The sequence below is a fragment of the Bombyx mori genome, chromosome 25, assembly GCF_030269925.1.
Source record: "Bombyx mori chromosome 25, ASM3026992v2".
Lineage (NCBI taxonomy): Eukaryota > Metazoa > Arthropoda > Insecta > Lepidoptera > Bombycidae > Bombyx > Bombyx mori.
In genome coordinates, this window is record NC_085131.1 from 11,333,849 (window position 1) to 11,356,713 (window position 22,865).

Below are 22,865 nucleotides of genomic sequence, written 5' to 3' on the forward strand. Positions count from 1 at the left end.
AACCGTGAACTCGTCTACCCATCTAAGCAATAAAAAAAACCAACCTATGTTTACGGTTTTAATACATCATAAAGACTGGAAAGACGGCTGCCCCGCCCTTCAAACCGAAACGCATTACTGCTTCATAGCAGAAATAGGCAAAGTGTACTGACCCCTGCGGGTTCACAAGAGACCCTAGCACCAATACAAGATTTTCCTTAATCCTGGGCGATTCCTTACATGACCACACCAAAAAAAAGAAGCTGAAACACAAGCACGCGAGTACATCCATCAGCTGATCCCAGTGTACAGTGATTGACTAACTTTTTTACGCGTTCATAGCTGCTTCATATGACACCACTGAAAGGATATATACACTATATACTTTTCTTATTATAATTTTATTTAATCCATAATTTATTAAAAATACAATATATCCTATAAGATCATATGTTTGATCAACTTAAGCTTATCGTTAACCGGTGTTAAATTATGTTGCAAGCCTGTCCTGATTTCTGGCGATTCGACTAGTTGAACAGTTTTATTTACGCAGTTGCAAATTCGACCTTACGTTTCAAGAATTAAGGCGATGCTCCGATGTCTATAGACTCCAGTACGTAATTCACGACATGGACTTCGATTACCGACCGGATATCTGTTTGTCCATTGATTTTCGTATTGCGTATCCGTTAATATAATTTTCCTCATCGAATTCGTCGATCACGAGCGAGCTAACCCATAGACACAGCCCACTGGGTTCCTCGCCGGATCTTCTCAGTGGGTCGCGATTTCGATCCGGTGGTAGATTCAGCGAAGCACTGCTCTTGCTAGGGCTAATGTTAGCAAATTCTCTCAGTTTGAGCCCGTGAACTGATCTACCCGTCCGCGCGTAGCTGGAATAGCCTCTGAGACTACCAGCGTATAAGTATGAAAAAAACAACTTTTCGCTTCGGTGTGCTTTAGTGCGAGTTTTTTAACATTCTCGATAGCGTAAAAGTTAGCTCATATTTTTATGGAACGTTTGCCGCTAGGGGCGCTGTTCCAACTGCATACAAAATTTGTCTAACTTTTACGCTATCGAGAACGTTAAAAAAACTCGCTTAGTGCACACGGGATTACGCTAAGCAGCGATCGAGAAACGCTTCACGAAACCCGGTTAGCGTTTCATTCGCACGCATTAAATAAACCCAAGCCCGAAAAGCGTAAAATTTAACTTCACTTAGTGAGTTTAAAACGTTTATCGCGCTGGCGGCATTAAAACGCTAGTGCTAAGCAAGCTAAGCAAGCGCACAAACGTTTTTGCACTTCAATTAACTTATTACGTACGAGCCGGCCGAGGTTCGAGTGCGATAATTGACGGTACAAACAGACGGTACCTACGCCCACGCGAAACGATAAGAACGCGTTATGTCGACGCGAAGATGTAATATAAATATATATTTTGTAATCGTTACGAACGCGTGTCTCTTTCGAGCGAACGCTTATTTTTAAGTTCAGTTATTGATATTTTAAATGCATTGGATGTGTCAATGATTGTGAATCATGATATTTTCAATGACAAAAGCGAACGATCTCACAGCCTATGTGGTATTAAAAAGAGTTTTTTTTTCCTACCTATGCTGATAGTTTTGAGAGGCTATTTCAGCTTCGCCTTAACGTGTGTAGGTGAGCTCACGGGGCTCAAACCGGAGTGTTGCTAACACTGACCCTAACAAGAGCAGAAGATCCGGCGAGAAACTCAGTGGGCTGTGTCTATGGGTTAATTCGTTCGTCGAGACCTTCGTCGCAAGCGACGGGTTCGACGAGGACGGTGACCGGTGCTTGTGGTGCCTAAAAGCACCGTTAATGGATCAGGAGGATCCGTAATGACGTGCTTTGGGCGACGTCGACGGTTTAACATTTGAAAAAAGTGGCGTTCAGGGTTCATAAATGAGAATTTTTAGACCGGGTTTCCCATCGTGGGGCCCACGCCCCACAAGGGGGCAATTTGATAATTAACGGGGGGCAGTCGCACTAAGTTAATATAGAAAATCTGTATTCAAATTGTTATGAATTTGCATTTCAGTTTTTTTATTATATGTGTTGAAATATTACTTACTGTGTTTTGATAACAATTTCATAATGATTTCTTTCTAAAACCTATCATTGATGTTTCTTAAGTAAACAAATCGGTTTTTTAATGTTAAAAATTATGTATAAAGTAACAAAAAATTATTCAAATTACTCAAGTCGTTATCCACGATATATATTAACCGCTCCGACGTAGCAACGATTATAATAATACCGCTGCGGTATTAAATATTAACAGCACGACGACGGCCGAGTCGGGAATCGAAGCGGTCGCCTGCAGGGGTGGCGCGCGCTGCCGTAGCACCATCCACTCGCATCTGCCAATATTTACATTGCCGCCCCTGTACGTTCCACCCGCCATTTTCGATGCGCGCACCCGTTCCCAACTTCGAAAACCCTACGCCGCGTGAAGACCACGAAATACTCAATCAAATCAAAAAAAAAAAATATGAAAGTACCTACATACTTGTTGAACGTCAAAAGAACTACCGCCAATTCACAAAAACTAGCCTCCGTCCTGAGAAGAATTGGCAAGAAACTCAGCGGGCATGTCTTTTTATTTTTTTAAATATTAGATACAAAAAAAATCATATTAGATTATTTTTTTATTTTTTTTCACGCTTTCCTCTATGAAGCTGCTTTCAGACTACAACTCTATACTGTAGTGCCATATAGTATAACAACCTATACTTAGCCAATAATATATAGTACAGTATAGTGTGAACATGTCCATAACAATGTATGGTGTTTTTTTTCCTACCTATGCTGATAGCCTTAAGAGGCTATTTCAGCGTGACCTTAACTAGTAGGTGAGCTCACGGGGCTCAACCCTGACGACGTTGCTAACACGAACCCTAGCAAAAGCCGTGCTTCGCAGAATCTACCACCGGAAGATCCGGCGAGAAACTTAGTGGACTGTGTCTGTGGGTTAATTTACTCGTCGAGCCCTTCGTCGCAAGCGACGGGACGGTGACCGGTGCTTGTGGTACCTAAAAGCACCGCTAATGGATCGAGGTATGGTGTGCGATATTGTTGTGCTATGAGCTATATACTATATGCTATTTATTATATTATAGCGTAGTCTGAAAGCGGCTTCACACAAAGACGAGCGGTATGCAGCTGTCGTTAGTTTTAAAGCGTGCTTTTTTTTTGCTATTTATCCTCAATTAAGTTTTAATGGAAGGCTTAAACCAATAGAAAAAGTCCTTAACGGTAGGGAGCGGTTTAACTCTGCCCCTGGCATTAATGACGTCCATGGGCGATGGTAACCACTTACAATCGGGTGGGCCATACGCTCGTCTGCCTACAAGGGCAATAAAAAATCTACAACTTTTTACAAGTATTTTGAAGTCGGCGTCGTGGCCTAAAGGATAAGACGTCCGGTGCATTCGTATCTAGCGATGCGCCGGCGTACGAATCCCGCACGCGGGTACCAATTTTTCTAATGAAATACGTACTTAACAAGTGTTCACGATTGACTTCCACGGTGAAGGAATAACATCGTGTAGTAAAAATCAAACCCGCAAAATTATAATTTGCATAGTTACTGGTAGGTAGGACGTCTTGAGTCTGCACGGGTAGGTACCACCACCCTGCATATTTCTGCCGTGAAGCAGTAATGCGTTTCAGTTTAAAGAGCGGGACAGCCGTTGTAACTATACGACACCTTAGAACTTACATCTCAAGGTGGGTGGCGCATTTACATTGTAGATGTCTATGGGCTCCAGTAATAACTTAACACCAGGTGGGCTGTGAGCTCGTCCACCCAAGCAATAATCTAAACAATAAAAACAAAGCTTTTAAAAATACCGTATATTTTTAAACAATTTTCAGCATTCCCATGCGTAAGCACTTCAAAAACTATTCCAATTCTCAAGATAAACCATTGGGAAGATGTTCAAAAATCATTTAATGCATACAAATTATTCGCAAAGTCATCGACTGACGTTTCGCGTCTCGCGCGCCACAAGAGCACTCCAAGTCGGACCACCCAGCCACCAGGGCAAACAAACGTTTTGACAATAAACAAATATGTATCGCTAAAACTTACACCTTCACGGCATTTAAGGCCATTTTGAATCGATTAAATAAATTATTTATACTTGGAATTTCGCGAGTCATAGTGGAGATAGGGCTACTTTCCCAGTTTAACCTAGCGTTTATTGTTTTAATTTTATTCTTTCTATACCAGGGGTGGCCAACCTGTAGATCGCGATCGACCGGTCGATCGTGGCAAGACAAAAAAATATAAATACATAGAACAGACTATGCAACGTAATCACCAATTGCTGCACGCATCATCTTCATCTTGTATCATTTGTTAATGACCATTACGTCACATTATTTATCCTCTCTTCCATACAATAGTTCTCTTTTATTATATAATTTCAGGTTTATTTAAATATAATAAAAGAAAATATATTACTTATTTGTATACTGAACTATATTGTTTCCTTAAATTTCAAGAAAGGTAGATCGCAGAGTGTTTCGTCAGTAGATAGTAGATCTTGGCACTAATCAAGTTGGCCACTCCTGCTCTATACGAAATAGAAACTTAGACAGGATTTAACATAACACAGTAATCGCCCGTGATCACGACAACGAACAAAAACAGAACAAAATCAAGCCCAAATGAATATCTCTGCCAGTTTAAGTCACTATAAAGATGAAAAAATTGTGAACTAAGGAAGGGCACTTAGCTGTGTGATTGAGAAAATTAATGCAAGCTGTATTACAAACATAGTAATTTTAGAATCTGAAACAGCGCCACTTGTGAGCGTTCATTTGAACTACGAGGTTAAGAGTTAGAACCGTGAAAGCAATTAAGTTCCGATTATTCGGCTAGATGGCGCTGTTTTTAAAATAACTTACCTTGATCTCGTCGAGAGCTTTTTCAATGTATTTCGTTTCGGAAGACGATACAACGTTCTGCAAACAAAACATTACAATTAATACAGTTTCCTTTACCGACATTAAAAAGTTAAACTATTTTTATTGGCTCTATATTGATATTTTCTGTTTTGTTCTTCTCATTATATTTATTTCGAAAAAATAGAGTGCTGTTGTTAGTTACATACATCAAGTCTAGTGTTTATTATTAATAGACAAAAACATCGAACAAAGTTTGTATTAAATTTTGCATCGCCAATGGAATTTCGCGTTCGGAGTCACTGAAAATGTTACAGAAGACTTACGTTGAATCGACTTTATCAAAAATATGTGTTTATGTGTACGTGGTATGAGAGTTGGAACGTTCGCCTACATTAGCCGCTAGAGTCGCTGTTCCAACTGCATACAAATTTGAGTTAACTTTTACGCTATCGAGAACGTTAAAAAACTCGCGCTAGGCCCAATCAACTAAATCGCAGAAAAAAAGTTTTAAAATGTTTTGATGATTGAATTATTCGTTGGCGTGTAAGCGTATCGTTACTGAAAGAGCACACTTTAAAGGTTATCAAATAAATTCGGACGAATAACTAACATTTTGTCTATTATTGGTCTTTTCCCGATATTTTCTGGACAAGAATAGTAGCGATTAAAAACGTTTATTTTATTTTATTTAATTGCCCTTGTAGGCAGACGAGCATACGGCCCACTTGATGGTGAGTGGTTACCGTCGCCCATGGACTCCAGCAATGCCAGGGGCAGAGCCAAGCCGTTGCCTAAAAAAAGCCGTTACAAAGATACGATCAGGGGATCGGACAGCGTTTGATAACACCGTCATCGGGAGTCGATGCGAGAGATACCGTATCTATTATACCGTACCGTATCTATTACGCTTCGCTAAGCCATCACCGAGCCCGATAATGTTCTATTGAATAATATTTGTATGAATCAAGTCTCGTAACGCTAATACACGTCCATATACGTGTAGCCCGCATCAAACCGAGGGATGAAGAGCTATTTAGTTTAAATAATAATGATAATAGGCGACATTTATCTTTGTAATAAATGATCCGTTTTATTTGGCACTAGCGACCCGCCCTCGCTTCGCTTCGGAAACTGTAATTTATTATTGATTTCTCCAATATTTAATGGATGTTATCCATATCGTGGATAACGACTTTAGTAATATTAAGACATTGTTTTGATTATTATTTTAAATGATAAAATGTTGTTTTGATAAATATCACAAAAATGTAGGGTAGACTCCGTATCGCCAGAGTATAAAATGGCGGTACGTGGACAGAGTCGTTTCATTCGGTATCAGACAGTCATTCAGTCCGTGTCAGACAATCAGTCCGTCTCGGTCTGTTAGTATGTCAGTGAGTCAGTTGAAACGAAACTGTCGGTTTACCCTGTCATTGTAAGAACTGTGTGTTGAGAGTTTCAATAATTATTATTCAAAAGGTTTTATTTACTTTTATTGCAATAAACTAAGTTCAACCGGATATGAGAGATGACTGAAAATGCCGCTCTGCCATCACTAGCGCGCTCCGTCATGCATATAAACCTTCCCCTTCAATCGCTCTATCTATTAAAAAAAACCGCATCAAAATCCGTTGCGTAGTTTTAAAGATTTAAGCATTCAATTAGCTGAAAAAGTTCATTTGCTATGATATTTTTTCCAAATTGTAAACTTTAAATGGCTCCTTCTGTTAAGTTGCAAAAATGGCGCTTGAACCAAACAGTATTTCCCTGCTCGAAACGATCATTGTGATCTGATAATCACTACTATTTCCTATCTACTGAGTTTTTCGCCGGATCTACTCAGTGGATTGCGATTCCCATACGGTAGTAGATTCGGCGAACCACTACTCTTGCCAGAGCAGATATTAGCAGGTTCTCTCAGGCTGAGTCCCTTGAGCTCAACTACCAGACATGGCTAAGCCAGAATAGACCCGCAAAGTTAGTGACAGTTAGGTAAAAAAAAATTGCCTTTTTTTTGCTTAACTTGCGACACACCGAATACTTTTTAGGTAAGGGGTGTAAGAGCTAAGAGCCCACTTGATTTTAAGTGATTACTGGTGACATTTGACAACGCGAATACTGCCCCTAGTTCTTCGGCAAGCAGATGGGAATATCGTATATACTGGCTTGAGAACAACCGTACACCAGGATTGAATAAAATGAAACAAATATACAGAATTGACGAGGAAAACAGTGCATTTCTATATAATCTGGAGTTGCGCCAAAGTATGCCGTAGACTAATTTGACGGCATACGAATGTAAACTTATCTTGAACACTGTTCAGATCTGTGTCAAAATGCGCGCTTGTCGGACGTTTATATAATTTTCGAGGAGACTTCTTGGAACTCTCTGGGTTTTGCGTACAAAAACTGGAACTGTCGGCTCCTAAGTGTTTACTGGGTTTTGTACCACATGTTTCGTGACATCTTCCCGTCAGCTCCTAAATGTTTATAAGTCTATTGATCTGATATGAACACCACCACTTTAACACACGAGGTCTAAGTCCGTTTCTACTGCTCAGTCGAGGTCTGAGCTATAGAAAGAGACAGGTTTGTGGTACCTATCGGTGTAGAGTTACAATACGACCTACCCACCAGTAAATGTTTTACCAGGGCACCATTAGGTACCGAAGCAGTTCTCCGAGCTATATCGAACCGGTGCGTTTCACATTCTAAAGAAAATTTTAACAGGAACATTTTTGTCACGCACGACCCACTGGAATACTATTAAGACTTCAACCCCATGTGTCAAGATGGGTGGCATTGATGCTACCTTGTTAGGTGAGTGTTTTTTTTTCTTAACTATGCTGATAGCCTTGAGACGCTAGGCAGCGGCTTGGCTCTGCCCCTGGCATTGCTGAAGTCCATGGGCGACGGTAACCACTCACCATCAGGTGGGCCGTATGCTCGTCTGTCCACAAGGGCAATAAAAAAAACATATTTAGGTAGTCTAGCGTGTAAGTGAGCTCTCGGGGCTCAAACCGGAGGCGTTGCTAACACTGGCCCTAGCAAAAGCCGTGCTTCGCAGAATCTACCACCGGTTCGGAAGCACGACCCACTGAGAAGATCCGACGATTCGGTGAGTAAGAACTTCGGTGTTCTTTTATGTAGCAGAAGGCCGATCAAATATTTTGAATTTCAGATAAGCAATGTAATCGAAGATATTGAGCGATATGATAAAGTACTAAACAGTTATTTTATTAGCTATTATATAACTTCTATTATCAAGAAGAAAATAACTTAAGCCAAGAAAAGATTTCAAGTGTAGTTTTTTACTGGTGGTAGGACCTCTTGTGAGTCCGCGCGGGTGGGTACCACCGCCCTGCCTATTTCTGCCGTGAAGCAGTAATGCGTTTCGGTTTGAAGGGTAGGGCAGCCGTTGTAACTATACTGAGATCTTAGAACTTATATCTCAAGGTGGGTGGCGCATTTACGTTGTAATTGTCTATGGGCTCCAGTTACCACTTAGCAGCAGGTGGGCTGTGAGCTCGTCCAACCATCTAAACAATAAACAAAAAAAAAATTTAAATTACTAAATCGGCATGGCCGAAAAAGATTCAGCTATTAAGCTAAGCACAAATACTAATATATTATCATTTTAGTTGGTTCACATTACAAAATCAAATTTTATTTGTGACTAGCCGTACTCGCCCGCTTCGCTGGGCATTTAAAATTAACATTATTATTTATTATCATTATTATTAGGGAGTCCAACGCTTATATAAATATTAGGCTATCCATTAAGTACATGTATTTTCTACATGAATACCAAGTTTCAAAGTCAATCGGATGCATGGTTCAGTAGTTATAACGGAACATCCGTAAAAACCACCGTAGATTTATATATTAGTATAGATATAGATTCATTCATTGCGTGCAGTTAAATTGTTTTTCAAATAGCCGTAAATTATTTAATTTCTTTATTTTATAAAAATAAATAATGTTTAACTATTGATCTTTTTGTAGCAAAGCAAACCTTTGTGTGTTAGAATTTCAAAGTAATTTGGTTGGTTTGAAAGACAAAAACATAATTAAGACGAAATACACCGATGATTGAATGCTTATCTATATAATAATATAAAAGAGTTTTTTTTTTTTATTGCTTAGACGGGTGGACGAGCTCACAGGCCACCTGGTGTTAAGTGGTTACTGGAGCCCATAGACATCTACAAATGCGCCACCCAGCTTGAGATATAAGTTCTAAGGGTCTCAGTATAGTTACAACGGCTACCCCATCCTTCAAACCGAAACGCATTACTGCTTCACGACAGAAATAGGCAGGGTGGTGATAACTATCCGGGCGGACTCACAAGAGGTCCTACCACCAGTAATTACGCAAATTATAATTTTGTGGGTTTGATTTTTATTACACGATGTTATTCCTTCACCGTGGAAGTCAATCGTGAACATTGTTGAGTACGTATTTCATTAGAAAAATTGGTACCCGCCTGAGATTCGAACACCGATGCATCGCTCAACAAGAATGCACCGAACGTCTTATCGTTTAGGCCACGACGACTTCACAAAATGTATGTATGTTCACCTAAAACTCGAGAACTGTTAACCCCCATAGGTATGAAACTTTCAACAACTCAAACACAGTTCCGCTAGTGTCAGATAGGTGGCGCTTGTAGCAGTGAATTTTGCATTTTGAAGCCCAGGTTAAATTGATATGAAATCTATACATATAAAAGAGAACGTATGTGTGCATGTATGTTCAGCTATAATTTATCTAAAGCAGTTGGTTTTCTGAATCGTCTTAATGCGCCTTATATCTAATATATAAAATTCTCGTGTCACAATGTTCGTTCCCATACTCCTCCGAAACCGCTTGACCGATTCTCATGAATTTTTTTATGCATATTCAGTAAGCCTGAGAATCGGCTACTATCTATTTTTCATACCCCTAAGTGATTAGGGTTGTCCACCCCTAACATATTTTTTTTTTATTTGGACTTTTTTTTTTGTTATAATGAGGTATTAAGTATGTGGTTGAATGAGGTTTTGTTATTTTTATTATATATTCCCTCATCGTTCACAGCACTACATACCTCTTTCACTCATTTACCACATCCTTACACACTTACAATAAGTTAGTTTTTTTTTCTACACTAGAAATTCCCTAGAAATCTTATATATGGCAAAACAATGTTTGCCGGGTCAGCTAGTTTTAATATAAATTGTAATTTTTTTGCAGCTGAATCCGCGGGCGAAGATATTTTTCTATAAAACAAGGAAGACACAAATTGGTAACCCTAAAACAAATATTCATTGCAACGATCAATTGACCTCTATTTTCTTTCCGCAATCAGAAGACCGTAACAGCATACTTAAATTATTGCAAAACCAATTACAAGCCTTCTATGGTAAGGCAGTAAAGTCGTTGTTTCCCTTGTTGACATATATCCTTATTGTTCCGTGCAATAAATTATGCATTCAACTTATTGTTATTATCACAACCGTTTCATAATTACTATAATTAACTTGAACATTCCTACGCATGAATAATCATGGAATAACAATCATGGAATAGCTATTTTATTAAAATTTATAACGTTCTTGTAGAAAAGTATATTATAATTCAATTATGAATGTGATTTTAAAAGTACCGTTTCCGAGAACCGATAGTAGGGCCTATAATAATTTATTAAATTGAAAAATACACTAACTAGGTATTTTGCTACATTACGTACTTCGTATGTTTTGCACGGCACGCAATGGAAGACGATTAAAAATTAATATCGAAACGCGGGTTCAATATTCTCCATGTCTACTACTGGCGGTTTACGACTGGGACTACAAAATTTTAATATTCGCAGTCTTATGTGTTATAAGGATACACTATATCCTTCCTACATTTTACACGTCATTACGGATCCTCCCGATCCATTATCGGTGCTTTTCGGTACCTCAAGCACCGGTCACCGTCCTCGCCGAATCCGTCGTTTGCGACGAAAGGCTCGACGAGTAAATTAACCCATAGACACAGTCCACTGAGTTTCTCGCCGGATCTTCTCAGTGGGTCGCGTTTCCGATCCGGTGGTAGATTCTGCGAAGCACTGCTCTCGCTAGGGGCAGTGCTAGCAACACTCCCGGTTTGAGCCCCGTAAGCTCACCTACACGTCAAGGAGAAGCTGAAATAACTTCTCAGGGCTATCGGCATAGGTAGGGGAAAAAAACAATATTTTCAAAGTTAGAAGCGCGAAATTTCTCATATCTGCATAGAAATAAATGTACACCTATTTTGGGCTTTGTGCTATGTTTAGAGGTTAAATGTTTACATTCGAATCATATTTCTTTGTGTGTTTATTATTTATGGGGAGGGAGGGAGTGAGGGGGTTCTCCTAAGATACTCGCCCGGTGACCCCTCGAGGTCACTAGAATAGGAATAGGAAAAAACAAAATTATGCTGGAAGAGCGTACTACAGACCAGCAGGGGTAGGTACCACCATCCTGCCTATTCATACTCCGAAGCAGTCGTTTGTTCTGATTTAAAAGGTAAAGTAATTAAGAAACTTGGAACTCGTATTGAATATGTGATGTCTCCGTACTAAAAAAGCTTTTTTTTGCATGGGGACCATAATGAGCTCACAGTCGATCTAGACTAGATATCCAATAATTACTTAGTAATTATTGGATATCCTTATCGGAGCCCGTATAAATCAAATCGTTAAGTATTACTTATATAGTATAACGGCAGTCTCACTATTCAAACTAGAACGCATTACTGTATTGCAATAGAAATAAACATGGTGGAGGCCACTACCTGTGCGTAATAAAAAATATAAAGTTAGTCTTAATTACTGTGACTATGGAACGCAATGATAATGTTGAAGCGAATAGCTTCAGCGACGCCGACGTCATCATTTTAAAACGCCATGGAATCATCCTTTGCGTCGTGTATATACCAAAATAAATAAATGCCACTAATGTTACGTACGTCATTCCTTTCGAGCATCATCGTTCGGACCCTCGAGTAGAGTGCGTCTTCGCGCATCCGTGACGCGTCTCTGATCTCCCGCACCAAATCCGTGAGGAACCCCGGAGAATACTGACCGGGCATTGCACCTGGAACACACGAAAACATGTACTGCCATTTATTTTTAGCCCAAAGTAACTAAAGTTCAACTAGCGAACATCGCAACTGACTTTCTCCTATTCAAACTCTCCCAGAAAAATGGGAAAAGTTTGGCTAGTAATGGGCAACACTTTGAATGATTCAGTTGTAAGCGGACTTTTTGGCGGGAAAGGGAGGAGTGATGTTGTGTGATTTGTTTTATTTTGTCTAATTAGTGTTTCTTCAGGTTTAAATGTGTAATAACGGTGGTTTATTAACTGTTTAATATCTGTAAAAGCGCACAAATGTGGGAAAATGAAACAAAGCCGCTGGACGTAACTTCTCGGGATCCTCCAAAAAGTCCACTGAAAAAATCTTAGTAAATGACCACCATTTTACTGACATTATATTTCATCCCATATCATCTCATTTCATCCCAGTTGATTAATGTCTTAAATTAATAACCTTCATTACATTTCATTTCACTCCATGTTATCATTTTTCATAAAAATAAGAATATAAATTAAAATAAGACATGACTTAAAGGTCTTAGTTACCAGGTAATAAAATCACTTTAAAAAAAAAATTCAGTTGTAAGCGTTTTTTTTTTCAACAATCATCTATAGTCGGATTTTTAATTAGACGAAGCTAGCTGACAGTAGCTAATGTCACTTTGTGAAATAATGTTGCTATATTTAAAGTAATAGTGATGCGTTCAGTTCTCGTTCAATCACATGAATGAACAATGAGTGTGAAGAGTTAATCATTAATTTCAAACTATAAAAGAATATTATTTATATTTTACAATAAAATTGTATTAAAGTGCTCCAATATATGTTACTAGTAGTATGTAACTACAATCAGTTTTTTTATTTTCATTACCTACCTATAATTGTTATATTTTATACATCTATAATTTCAACTATATGATGTATTGGAAATAGGACAGTCTTACAAGCTTCCTCGCAATGTTTTTCTTAATGTTTAAAACACTCGGTATTCAGTACAGGTAGATACTATAGGAACATAATATTTCGTCGAAAACTCGTTGGTTTGTACAAAGCACGCCTAAAATTCGAACCCCGTACTCGATATCGGCAATTCGGTACACCAACTATTCGCTAGACAATCGAAGTAATTTTATTAATTCAGGAGTTTTTTCAATCGTTCACTTTGTCACAACACTATTTTTATTTCATCAAAAACTGACAACACAGTAAACGTCAGTTGACTTCGTCTAATAAAAAATCCGACTATAGGACTTAGTTGCGTCCGTAACAGTAAGTTTTAACTGGTACGCGTTTAGTTGAGGTTATCATTAACGTAATTGAATAAAAAAATAAATCTATGCATTGTCCATTGTACAATTGAACTACGCGACGTTCCAGTCAACGATGTGTGAATACCCCAAATTATATATTGACAATGTTGATAGCAACAAATTAAGGGGCCTACGGTATCTTATGTACGACTAACAATTGTATCTCTAATATAATTTGCCTTTAGCAATGTTGCTTAATTAAGTGTAACGAGGTATATAGCCATGCGGACCACAATATGCTCCATTACCAGTGGCCTTTTGAATAAATTTAATATGATTACTAAAGAAGAGGATCTTTGAATATGGAAAAATCATAGATCCTATCTCCGAATGTTTGCTTAAGGATAATGAAAAATAAAACTAAAACAACTTTATCAAAACAAAATGAAAGCATCATCAATATAGTTGAAGTCGAACAAATATACATCATTAAAAATAAATAAAACTAGTGAGATTTTGATTAAATTTAAATAGAACCAACCACATGATAACCTAATTTCAAATATAAATATTATAATCCTCAATATCGGTCCATCTAGAATAAAGTTCTGAGGCAACACAAAAAAAAATCGAATTAATAACCTCCTGCTTTATTTGAAGTTGGCTAACAAAGTCCTTACCAACAGACACCCAAATTGAACAATCCTGTTCCAACCATTCCAGCATTTGTTTGGCGCAGTCGGTACCCGTACAAGCCGACAAATTAGCGTGAAACCGTGTAATAATACATTAATTGTTATATCACACAAAGAAAAAACCTAATTCAATCATTTAGCACAGCAATAGTCTTGAGAAATCTGGACACGCAACACACAATCTGATACGAATGTAAGCGTTTAAGAATGAACTATCGAAAGCTGCATTCTTAGAAACAATGGATCGGCTAGGTGGTCTTGACTTGGGGCACCGATTCTCCTTTTGTTTATGCGGCAAGAGAAAATCTTCTTCAAACTGGTCACGAGCGTGAAACCAAACATTTATGCCTTTAAGCATCCGTGACTGAATAGGTAATCCGACTAGTGTTTTTGTCATGTGACTCAACTTGGGTTAGACTTATCTAATAGTTACCCATTATTCCTAGTATTTGTTGAGATATCATACATAAGTTTTAGGTACGTATTACATAAACGTGTTAAAAATTTCTCCAATACACAAATTAATATCATTGTATAAGCAAAATCATTGGAGATAACAATTAGGGTTGCCACCCGTACTTTATAATAAAATATTGTACGTTATTTCAGGTAAGGTACTCTATACTTTATGTGAATAATAAAGTACACGAAAATACTTTATTTGGCATGATTTGGTTTCTTTGGGATTTGGAAAAGTTTAGTCATATGTATTGTTTCGGTAAGCGAAATACATCGACTGCTCAATCGATGTCGCCACTCGCCAACGCTATGAGTACCTACATCTCGCACTCGTTTTTATAACAAATATTCTCACCGCAACTTAACCTCAAATGTCAACGATGTCACTGTCATTAATTGTCACAATGTTTTGTTTAATTTGTTCAATGGTAATAAAAAAAATGTATTTAAACATAATAATAATAAAAAAATAAATTGTACTTTATTTTAATACTATGTACTTTTTCTTCCTACCTATAATAACCAATGTGCTTTATCTACAAAAAAAAAGGTGGAAACTGTTATGATATCCTCTGGTTCCTAGCTTTACTTTCATCATCACCTTTCCCGAATAGCATCAGCAGTTATAATCCTTTATTAGAGAACAATCCCCTCCCTATCCAGTCAGTCCTATTCCTAATTCCACACGGCACGGTTGCCGTCATTAATCGTCGTGAAATCTTTATATATTCATTTCGTCAATAAAATCTTTTTTTTTAAATATATTTTTTCAATTCCGTATAACAGAACCCTAATAGTAATTGCAGATGTACAACAGCTCGCTGATATCTGCCCTGAAGTAGACATGCGTCCTAGTTTGTAGGTTGAAACAATCATTATACAACATAATTAAGACTGTGGCGGGTAGCCATCATGCAACACAAGATATTTGACAGATGCCTGAAATACGACATTTTCAAGATAAGCTTGCATATATTCCGAACAAAATTCGGACCGTCGGTCTACCGAGTAATATCATCCGCTCGGTGGAAAATCTTTGCTTTGTCGTTGATCCTTCCAAAAGCTTTTCAATCCTGAATAGAATGACGCAATTTACGTTGCGACGCCCAAGAACTCTGGTAAACTCTTAACATTAAGTGCATCGTTAGAGCGTTAGCCCATCCTAAAAACAAGCAACTATTAGTTCAGGTGGTGTTGGAGACGGATGTTGCGAATTCCATGGACAGCACGCCGGACCAACCTGTCCATTCTGAAGGAGCTCGGTATTGCCACAAGGCTGTCCGCTATCTGCTTCCAACGTATTCTCGCGTACTTCGGCCACATCGCTCGTAAAGGCCCCGATAACTTGGAGAAGCTGATGGTAGTTGGTCAGGTTGGCGGGAAAAGATCACGCGGACGCTCACCTATCCGCTAGTCTGATCTGGTTAGGACGCTCACCGGCCTGCCAATAACCGAGGCTATAAAGAACAGGAAGACGTGGGGAAGCATTGTGCATCGAGTGGTCCACATTTTAGATTAGACACGACCTTCAGTAATAAAGAGACCGACTCAGAAGAAGAAGAAGATTAGTTCAGCGTTTATTATCCGTATAAATAAGGTTATCTATCGTTAAGGTCATCACTACACGCGATTTCTCCGCATCGAGACATGGAAAACGATTTTTTTGGCAAGTTGTTAACTTGAATCGATCACACGAAAGTTTCGCAACAACCCGAACGATATCGACAGACTTTCGTGCAATTACTTTTGAATCGCTAATGACATGCACGACGCGGATTCAGGTCGGTCGATACTGAAATCAAACATTAAAAGTATTTTCCAAGTTGTTTCTTTCGAACCGATTGTTTCCAAAATTCGATGAACTCGACGATCAATACTCGTTGAAGAAAATAAACCCTCAAAAGTTCGATAGAAAACAATAGAATCATGTTAATTCAAATTCAATAATTTTCTGTTCATTCGCGCTAAAATTTTTGTGAGAAGCGCATCGTTTAAGATATTTTGTCTGATTCCTAAGAAAAACGATATTTTTAATTTTGGATATTTATGGACCGGAACAACAATTCCCTGATACTTCGTTGTATGGGAACGAGCTAGCTGGCCGGCCTGATATCAAGTGGTGGTCGGGGCCCATTGATATCACCAGTTGAATACCGCCTTAACCCTCGAGACATGAGATGCTGCCCCTTCGGGCAGATATAGCCAAAGTCTCCAATCAGCGCGGACTTTTTATTTAATGCTTAGATGGGTGAACGAGCCACCCATCCCACCCACCTGATGTTAACTGGCTACCAGAGCCCATAGACATCCACAACGTGAGCACCGTAATCCACAGGGATGCTCTTCCATATGGGACATGAGTTTGAAGTCTCCGTTTTTACAGTACAACAGCTGTGCCAGAAAACACAAAAACAGAAAAAGGCAGAGTCGTGATACCTACCTATGCAGACTAACAAAACGTCTTACTACCAATAAAAGTACTTCACGATAATACATATAAAATATACTTGTAGGCTACAGAGTTGAAAAAAAGACTAACACGATGACGAATTAAAATAAATTAAACCATAATAGTTCCGGAAGGTCAGTGTCTTAAGTTTTGGCTTAGTATTGCAAATCAAAAGGGGCCAAATATACCGCACAGTTCGGGGAACATAACATTAGTTGCATTTTTTTAACACTTTACAGGTAAGTTTATGTGAGACAGGACGCAACGCGGCTTCCAATTTCAAGATGTAGGTGCTCTATCCAGACTTACATTTTTCCATTACATTTACATTTTAGAATAATCATGTAGGCTAGCAACGATTAGATACTCCTACGAACGAAAAATGGTGCTTTCATTTAGAGCCAATTTCTAGCAATTAATAAGAAACTAATTTTATTTATTTGTACTATGTCAAAGAAAGTAAAATTACTCATTACTTCACTACTACACAATAATCGGTGCCTGCTAAAACTCATTTTGTAATTGAGTAAATAATTAAACTAATTAACAACAACTATGACTATCTTTACTAACCATTTACATGCGATTACCAATTAAGTCTACACTTATTAATGTAATTACATGTAACTTGATAGAATTGTTTACGGTATTGTTGACGTAGATTTGTCAGATTCGAATAAAATCGTATTTAGCGTTTAGTTAGGAACAGAGAATCTAGACTGCATTACAAAGTCGTTGACTCACCGTTATCATTGAGCGAATGGCTTGGTGGCGTTGCACCGATACTTGAGCTCGATCCCTTCTGGAGCATAACATTGTGAGGCCGATAGTTTTCTAACTCGGCTGAAAATTAATAGCGAGGGTTAGGTACCACTTATCATTGCGAAACTCTACTCCATGATATTCGAGAACATCGGCTCAGAATTAGAACAAAATACATAATGTATTTAACGCGTTTAATTCGATTTGAAATCGTATAAGGGAAACCATTTTTTTTTTAATTACAATAATCATGAAGCGGAAACAGAATTTAAAAAAAGATGTGTTCTACAGTAAAGATCAAATGTTTCTAAAGTAAAGTCGTCGTGGCCTAAAGGATAAGACGCCCGGTAGATTCGTGTTGAGCGAATCCCAGGCGGGTACCAATTTTTGAAATGAAATACGTACTCAACTTCACGATTGACTTCCACGGTGAAAGAATAACCTCTTGTAATAAAAATGAGACCCGCAAAATTATAAGTTGCGTAATTACTGGTGGTAGGACCTCTAGAGAGTTTGCACGGGTAGGTACCACCGCCCTGCCTATTTCTGCCGTGAAGCAGTAATGCGTTTCGGTTTGAAGGGTGGGGCAGTTGTTGTAACTATACTTGAGACCTTAGAACGTATATCTCAAGGTGGGTGGCGCATTTACGTTATAGATGTCTATGGGCTCCAGTTACCACCTAACACCAGGTGGGCTGTAAACTCGTCCACCCATTTAAGCAATAAAAATAAAAATAAAAAACGAATTTATGGGGTCGTTTTAGTAATATATCGAGATAAGAGCTGAAATTTATAGCATGGAAGTTCAAAATTAAATTAAATACTCATAGAAACAATACCAACACAATAAAATCGCATTGATTCTTTCATTGATCTTAAACCGGAAAATAATGAATTCAGAATAATGATTAAAAGAATATAATTGTGTAGTCATTAAAATAAAACACAATATTCAAGCCAATAATTAAAAAAACAACATACATTGTTATTAAGCTGATGAAAGTGACTTAAAATAGGCTTTTAATTTAAACATTGCTTAGGAAAGAAACTGGAAGTTTCTGGTTTTTAAGCAAAGATTGAAAATGTATTGTTACTATATTGAAGTAGAAAGACTATAGAAATAGAATGATAACACTGAAAAATCAAAACAGAGCCGTACTCGTGATAATCCCAGCTTCAATGGAAATTAATAATTTAATAATATATTATTGTAAAGTATATTAAAACACTGAAAAGATTTTCATAGATACTATTATTCAAGTTATTTTGATAGGTAATTAAATTAAAATTCTGTATCTGAAATAAATAGTTGCTTTCCCTGCCTCCTATATTACTGATGAAATTTGTCCCTTAATGACTTACTACTCTTTGCAAGCAGTATACCTGTTACTGTAGTGGAATTACATTTAAAATAATGCAAATGTAATGACAAAGATAAATTTTGTTTTGCGCATTTGATGACAAAGTGTATCACATTCAAACATCAAGGTTGGTAGCCCTAAACAATAGCCAACTAAATATTGTATACTTTTGTCTAAATATACAATACACTATGGATAATGTAACGTTTAATTAGTAGCAAGGAATTACGCAAGACACAAGCTAAGTATACATATGACCTTCATTTGCTAGTGTGTTAAATAATATTTTCTATTTTTAGTTTTTTATTGCTTTACGAATCACTATATAGACTATATAAGAATATGTAGCCTTATAGTCAGTATGAGCGAACATCATATTATAACGCAAAGATCGGAAAGGTCAAAGTGTTGGGTGATTCTTTATTGAGCACTGAACTTGAAATCCGATATATCAAATATGGTAATGAGGATAAAACAATTACGTTTTAATCAGTTCACTCACAATATCAGCTAAATAAATATGTTTATGGAAAAAACATTACTGTGAAGACAGTAAAAGTACTATTTTATTTTCTGATAGAAGGCAGCCCCTGGTCCATCTGACTGTATGTGATTACTGTTTCTCAGATGTACTTCAAGAAAGAGATCACCACGAAATCAGCCAAATTGTTATTGGTGAGGATAGTTCAAACCTCATTGAAAGAAGAATATGACAAAATACTGTACAACATAAAACTATTTAAATGTAAATAAAATCGATGAAGTTGTTTTAGTCACCAAAAATACTGCAAAAAACTAAAAATTAAAGATTAAAATAAAACAACATGCTGTGTTCTAGATACATTCAGCTTATGCATATGCATAAAAACAACTATGAGTAAGCATTTTTGGTAATACATATTAAACATCACAAGATTAGCATTTTACATAATTGTTATCTGTGTAATATCTAGTATATTAAATTACCTTGAAATTATACTGAGCTAGTGGGGTTTAGTACAACGTAGCTGAGATTTTTATTACATTTCAAGATAAGTCATGGTTCCTGATGATGCATTCGCATTATGTTGACTATAGAATCCACATTAGATTTGATGCCTATAGGCTTCTCATAACATTTGGTAAAACTTGTGCTGATAAAAACTACATAATGCATGGTGCTTTAACTTTCTAGTATATTGCGTTGTTAATGGAAGGATTTCATTCGAGCCCTACACACCAGCAGAGGGTAATAGGAAAGAAAGAAGTAGAAGAATATTAGAATTGCATGACAACTGAAAGACAGAGTAGCACAGATTACTTGTGTATATACATTTTGTTATATGTATGTTTGGATTGTCAAAATAGGAGTAGCTTTCGATTTACCTTGAGTCATTTACAATGAGTAGGTGATACAGTGGGTGTCTGTGTGGGCTTTAATTATATTCAAAATAAAAGGACTTTTGAAGTTCAGAAATTATAAGTAAAAAACACACTGCTAGAATAATTTTAGAATTCAAGTTTACGTAACGGCTCTTTTAAATGAAAAGGTGAGATCCGTAACAAATTGAATTATTCACAGTTCTCATGGCTGTTTTGTGTAACATTGCAATTATGTGTGTCTGTGAATTATTAGCTTCCGTTACTCACCTCTTGCCTCCATTAGATCTTTTGTCAGTCTTTCATTGGCCAATTTTAATGAAGCTATTTGATCCAAAAGACACGATACCAGTCGGCCACCAATTTCACTGCTTGCAAGACTTGAATCTCCTGAATCTGAGTCAGCATCCCCATTAGCTGGTTGCGCCACATCAGGTAGTCCTCGGACACAAGGATCACTAAATCTCCTGTTTCCATCATCTTTTTCGTTCGTGTTTACATCGCTGGTTGAGACCGTGTCGCCGACTGTCGTCACTATTGGTGGCAAACTCGCAAAGTCCTGGCTGTCCGACATATTCTTTGGTTGAAAATATCCCTGGTGACTATGAATGCTAGATCCGTTGGTTTCTTCTGGTCTGCTCTCGGGCCTAAGCCTTAATCGAGCCCTTTGAACATTGACACTTTTGTTCATGTTATGCGCGTAACGATATTCAGAGCCGAACGGCGGCATAGGGTTGTAGGACGTGTATGTGGGTAGAGACATAGGATCGGGGCATCCATAAATATGTCTATACGGATCGTAGGCTGGCGCGAACTGAGATCCGACCGGCCAGTTAACAACAGGATTTACAAACGTATCATATGTTTCTATGCTTGGTGTGGCATCCTGAATTTGATGCATAGTCTTGTCTAACCATTTAGAAAGGTACGATGTTTTGCTTCCTCGAGATTTTTTCCGCTTTCCCAGAGATCCGTTGTTGTTCGGACTACTTGTATTAGTAGTATTACCGTTCACTTGTTTAGCTGTAGACATTTTAATTTCTATTAAAAAATGATTAAAAAACCACTACGCAGCACTTATTTCACTCTAAGCACTCAAACTCAGTAATGATTTATCTCATTGTTTCTAAAACGCTATCAAAACTAAGGCACCAACGGCGAAACGACCGCAAAAATAAATTTATATTTTTTCTTAGCACGGTCGACTTGGTCAGCCAATCGAAAACTGACATTAGATAATTAAACAGTATACTGTCAAATGTCAACACTTTCAGGCAAGTAAATATTTTTTGAAATTCAAGACTTTAGTAAATAGCATAGACCTATATAAATAGCCACTTAAAGTACATACATACATTAACTAGCCAAAAAGACCGGAAAAATTATTTTCACTTTTGTAAGAAGAAGAAAGGAACTAAATCCCAACAAATCGGTTTGTAAATAGATTTTTATGTTCGAGATTCAGTTTTAAAACTTATACCTACTTACTGCTTAAAGACTACAGGGCAGGAAAAAAAAAAAATATTGAGTAAAAAAAATTGTGGTTTTTGAACATCGAAACTCTGGAAAGTAGTTAAATATTGTTTTTATAGATGGCGGTAAGTCACATTGTTTAAAAGAATTTCAACCATTCTTATATAACTCAATTGGTTCAGTAAAACTGTACTAGATGGCACTATTACAAAGCTTGCACCAATCTGGTGATTTTTATCATAATTCGGCAAACCACACAGGGTTTATCCGCTTAGCAACGCACGCGTGATTGGACGAGTTGTTATTAGCTTAAAAACAAAATATGTTAGAAAACTTGCTGGTAAGTTGAGACTGGAGTCCGTAGACAAGACAGAGTAAAATTAAATGCCTTGGCCTTCTTGAGATAGTCCAGTTTTAATTGCTTGAATATTACGACCATAATGACCAAGCGACCGGAGCGTCTGATTACTTCAGAGCAGAAATAGACAGAACGAAGGTACTAAGAATTAGATGAGGATATGCAGGAAGTTAGATACCAAAGTAAGGTGAAGATAATGGTTTAGGTAGCCTTTCGGTTTTATGGGAAAATATTATGTAACAGTAGTAGTACGTCAAAGAATAATTAAGTCAGACCCTATGATTTATGACCATATAAAATTTTATATCTTCTATGGCATCACTGGACATAAATATATCGCAGAACTGACCATCGCAGGAGCAGACGGGTTCTTGAGCGGCGACCTTACACTGATCAACCTGTAAAACTGAGACTTAAATCCCAGTGTCTCAAAGTAGATGGCGGACATTCTGATGCCAATGAGCTCCGGTATCCACTTAACTAACACCAGATGGTCTGTGATATATGTAGTTGACCCAAAAGTACAGTATCAAAGACCTTTTGTATTTTGGCCTTATTTAGCACTCTGCAATAGGATTAACCTTGATATTTAACTAATTTATTGACTTCATATTTCATAATTACACATTAATACTTTACATACGAATTAATTCATAAAATAAAACCACAATG

General features: G+C 37.5%; 1 protein-coding gene across 4 annotated transcripts in view; it reads right to left on the reverse strand.

Moving 5' to 3' along the window:
- Positions 1-21,613, reverse strand: part of LOC101739665 (uncharacterized) — a 35,091-nt gene extending 13,478 nt beyond the window's left edge. For 2 of the 4 annotated variants that reach the window (XM_012689849.4, XM_012689859.4), the window contains exons 1-4: positions 20,633-21,613; positions 17,625-17,723; positions 11,900-12,027; positions 4,921-4,977 (exon numbers count right to left, since the gene is read on the reverse strand). In XM_012689849.4, the coding sequence (XP_012545303.1) occupies positions 4,921-4,977; positions 11,900-12,027; positions 17,625-17,723; positions 20,633-21,395 (1,047 nt within the window). In that variant the 5' untranslated portion in view covers positions 21,396-21,613. The remainder of the gene's footprint in view (positions 1-4,920; positions 4,978-11,899; positions 12,028-17,624; positions 17,724-20,632) is intronic. The other 2 variants (XM_004921828.5, XM_062676180.1) reach the window with 1 other exon arrangement.
- Between the last annotated feature and the right edge of the window lie 1,252 nt (positions 21,614-22,865).